Source organism: Oryzias latipes, chromosome 17, assembly GCF_053564925.1.
Source record: "Oryzias latipes strain Hd-rR chromosome 17, Olatipes_Hd-rR_3.1".
Taxonomy (NCBI): Eukaryota; Metazoa; Chordata; class Actinopteri; order Beloniformes; family Adrianichthyidae; genus Oryzias; species Oryzias latipes.
The window spans coordinates 11,084,096-11,088,047 of NC_136253.1; the positions used below are offsets into that span (position 1 = coordinate 11,084,096).

The following is a 3,952-nucleotide window of genomic DNA, read 5'->3' on the forward strand; positions in this document are numbered from 1 at the left end:
TGTGGGGGGACTCTGGGCCTGGGTCCTCCTTAATCTGACCAGGGTCTGTGATGAGAACTTCATCTATAATCTTCATCTATCTATAGTGCTGGCCATTGCCCCTGTGTTTTACTCTTCCTCCCTTCAGGCAGCTCATCTTGGTCTGGTGGATTTTGAGACCTGTCAAGGTTTTGCACACCTTGCCGCAGGTACAGACCGTTCTCTTTCTAGGTTGACCGTTAGCTGATGTCTTTGCCGATAGATCTGTCCGTTTCAGATTCTCATTCTCCCCGCCTCTCGGGAACCCCTGCGGGTATAGTTCAGAAGGGTTCTCTGTAGCTTGCTTTAGGTTTCTTCTTCACAGGAACTGCAGTTTGGGGCGATGGCCCTTGTTGCCCCGGTTATCGTCTTTCTGTGCAGACAACTGTCTGCTACTTGGACACATCATCAGTGATAGACCCAAGGTCATAGGGTGTTTCAGGTCTTTAATCATCAAACCCCTCGCTCAGGCAAACCCGACCGGGGTGATCATCCCCCGACTTGTGTTCAAGTGGCCCCACCACTCCACAGATCCCCCCCTCCGGATTCATAGCCGTAATTGAACAATCTAAATAAAAAGAAGAGGAAAATAGCATGGTTACAGCCACATATGTAAAAATAGCAAAATTAAATACATTTTAAAGAATAATTTAACATAAAATGTATCCCACAAATATGTAATATCAAACAATATCCAAATTCTCAAATAAAGACCGTATCTGCAGTTTTTGAAATGATTTTCTTGAATTAGTTATTCTTCTTTTCATTGTAATTAAATTCTGGATCCAATTACAAAAGATTTATAAGCTCCAAATTAAACAATAATGCTATGATTAATGTCAAACTAATTCTTACATATTAAAATCTGATGATAAAAAGTTAGAAAATGGTATTAATCTGTTACTTCTCCAATTGAAAATTTACATATATAAAATCCACAGTTAATAAGCCATCTTTCAAATTAACTGATTTATAATCTATCAATCTTATAAATATCTCATCTTAAAAGATTAATAGATCAAAAGCCTGAAATACTGTAACTAATGGTGCCTTTTGCTTGAGTATTGCCCTCTCTTTCTTTCTCTTCCGGATCTGCAGCTCCTCCTCTGTCATGATCGGCGTAACCAACAGGAAGAGAAGAAAGAAGCTGATTGGTTGAACTCAGTGACAACACCTGATGGGAGGATCAGAGTCAAACTGGTTTCTGAGGAAGTGAAACTCTCACAGTCTTTGTGTCTGAGAGGAGAAATGGCGCAGAAAGGAGTTGATCTGGATCAAGAAACTCTCCGCTGTTCCATCTGTCTGGATCTGCTGAAGGATCCGGTGACTATTCCCTGTGGACACAGCTACTGCATGAAGTGTATTCAAGGATTCTGGGATGAAGAGGATAAAACCCCCAGCTGTCCTCAGTGCAGGAAGACCTTCATACCGAGACCTGTTCTGGTGAAAAGCACCTTGTTAGCAAATATAATAGAGAAGCTGAGGAAGACTGGACTCCAAGCTGCTCCTGCTGATCTCTGCTATGCTGGACCTGAAGATGTGGTCTGTGATGTCTGCACTGGAAGAAAACTGAAAGCCATCAAGTCCTGTTTGATCTGTCTGGCCTCTTACTGTGAGAAACACCTTAAGCCTCATTTGGATGCAGCTGCATTCAAGAAACACAAGCTGGTGGAACCCTCCAAGAACCTGCAGGAGAACATCTGCTCCCATCATGATGAGGTGATGAAGATGTTCTGTCGCACTGATCAGAAGTGTATCTGTTATCTCTGCTCTGTGGAAGAACATAGAGGCCACGACACAGTCTCAGCTGCAGCAGAAAGGACTGAGAGGCAGAGAGAGCTGGAGGAGAGTCAACAACAAATCCAGCAGAGAATCCAGGACAGAGAGAAGGAGGTGAAGCTGCTTCAACAGGAGGTGGAGGCCATCAATCACTCTGCTGATCAAACAGTGAAGGACAGTGAGAAGATCTTCACTGAGATGATCCGTCTCATCCAGAAAAGAATCTGTGATGTGAAGAAACAGATCAGATCCCAGCGTCTAACTGAAGTGAGACGAGTCAAAGATCTTCAGGAGGAGCTGGAGCAGGAGATCACTGAGCTGAAGAGGAGAGACGCTGAGCTGAAGCAGCTCTCACTCACAGAGGATCACAGCCAGTTTCTGCTCAACTACCCCTCACTGCCACCACTCAGTGAGTCCACACACTCATCCAGCATCAATGTCCGTCCTCTGAGATACTTTGAGGATGTGACAGCAGCTGTGTCAGAGCTCAGAGACAAACTGCAGGACATTCTGAGAGAGGAATGGACAAACATCTCACTGACAGTCACTCATGTGGATGTTTTACTGCCAGAACCAGAACCAAAGAGCAGAGCTGACTTCCTCAAATATTCATGTCAAATCACACTGGATCCCAACACAGCAAACAGACAACTGTTACTGTCAGAGGAGAACAGAAAAGTGACATTTATGGAAAAACCTCAGTCTGATTTTTATTATCCAGACACATTTCTTTATTTTTTTCAGGTTCTGAGTAGAGAGAGTCTGACTGGACGTTGTTACTGGGAGGTGGAGTGGAGAGGGGAATATGTTTGTGTAGCAGTTGCATACAAGAACATCAGCAGATCTGGAGATGAAAGTGAATTTGGCTTTAGTGATAAATCTTGGTCATTAGATTGTTTTCAAGATAGTTTCTCATTTTACCACAACAGCATAAAAACCTCCATCTCAGCTCCTGTTTCCTCCAGAGTAGGAGTGTACCTGGATCACAGAGCAGGTGTTCTGTCCTTCTACAGCGTCTCTGAAAGCATGACTCTCCTCCACAGAGTCCAGACCACATTCACTCAGACGCTCCATGCTGGACTAAGGTTGGGTTTTGGTTGTGTTGGAGCCACAGCAGAGTTCTGTAAACTCAAATAGTTCCTGAAAGAAGTGAAATGTTTGTTTTGAGTGATTTCTCTGCTTTAGATCATTTTGAACTAAACTTTTTAACCCTTGTGCTATCTTAGATGACCCCACCTTTACATTGACGTGTTCTCCCTGCCATGATAAAGGTGGATAAAGGTGGAAAGATTTCATGTAATTCATGGACACCAGTGAGGTACACAAATCATTGAAGAAAAAAGGTTCAGCGCACTGTCTAGTGGGTCTAGATGACCCAACTCCCAACGTTAAAGTGCCTAGGATAGCACAAGGGTTAACTGTTAATATTCTGTGGAGTAATGTTTGTTGTCAGAAATATAGAGTGAAATGAAAAATCTCTAGAATGTGGATTTGAGACATTTTTGAACATAAATCTCAAACGTTTGAGTAAAATCTGTTTTCTTCCTGTTTCTTTGAACTTTGGGATTTTACTGTTTGAATTCAAATTTCACACAAATGTTTTGTTCATGTTTTTGTGTTGTTGTAGAAAGAAGAACATTTACAACTTGGTTTTCTTTCTATTTGTTTCATTTTACAATTTTGGATTGAAGATTTGCGTTTTCACTTCTTTGTTTTTTCAGAGAAAAGTTGTTTCTGATCATTTGACAATGAAAATATCCTGATTCTTTTGTCTTCATTCCAGAGTTTGTGTGAAATATGATGAAGAAAAGTGGGAATAATATGAGGGAAGAACTGAGGCAGTTTTCCTGGAACTCCAGAAATGACAGTTCATGTTCAAGGCAGAAACATCTGTCAGTTAGTCTTTGTCCTTTTGACTCTTTATTTTTGAACACTTTATTTAAACATGTTCAATTTTTTTTATAGAAACACACATACATATAAAAAGCATCTATAATCCAAGATTTTGTATGCCATTCTGATGCTAACGTATTTGTTGATTCACATAAGAAACTCATTGAAACTCTGAGGAATTTTACCGCCCCATCACTTTCAGTACATGGAGTGCAGTCGTCGTTGCGGCACCAGATCAAAGAATGCAGGGGCGACAATATCA

General features: G+C 41.4%; 1 protein-coding gene across 1 annotated transcript; it reads left to right on the plus strand.

The window, feature by feature from the left end:
• The first annotated feature begins 1,073 nt into the window (after positions 1 to 1,073).
• On the plus strand, positions 1,074 to 3,574 carry LOC111949046 (tripartite motif-containing protein 16-like). The gene has a single exon (XM_023965055.2). It carries the CDS (start codon positions 1,267 to 1,269, stop codon positions 2,932 to 2,934), a length of 1,668 nt encoding a protein of 555 aa, XP_023820823.1. The 5' UTR covers positions 1,074 to 1,266; the 3' UTR covers positions 2,935 to 3,574.
• Positions 3,575 to 3,952: the final 378 nt, after the last annotated feature.

Coding starts and splice junctions, on each gene's coding strand:
- LOC111949046 (XM_023965055.2), top strand. CDS start 1,267: ATGGCGCAGAAAGGAGTTGATCTGGATCAAGAAACTCTCCGCTGTTCC.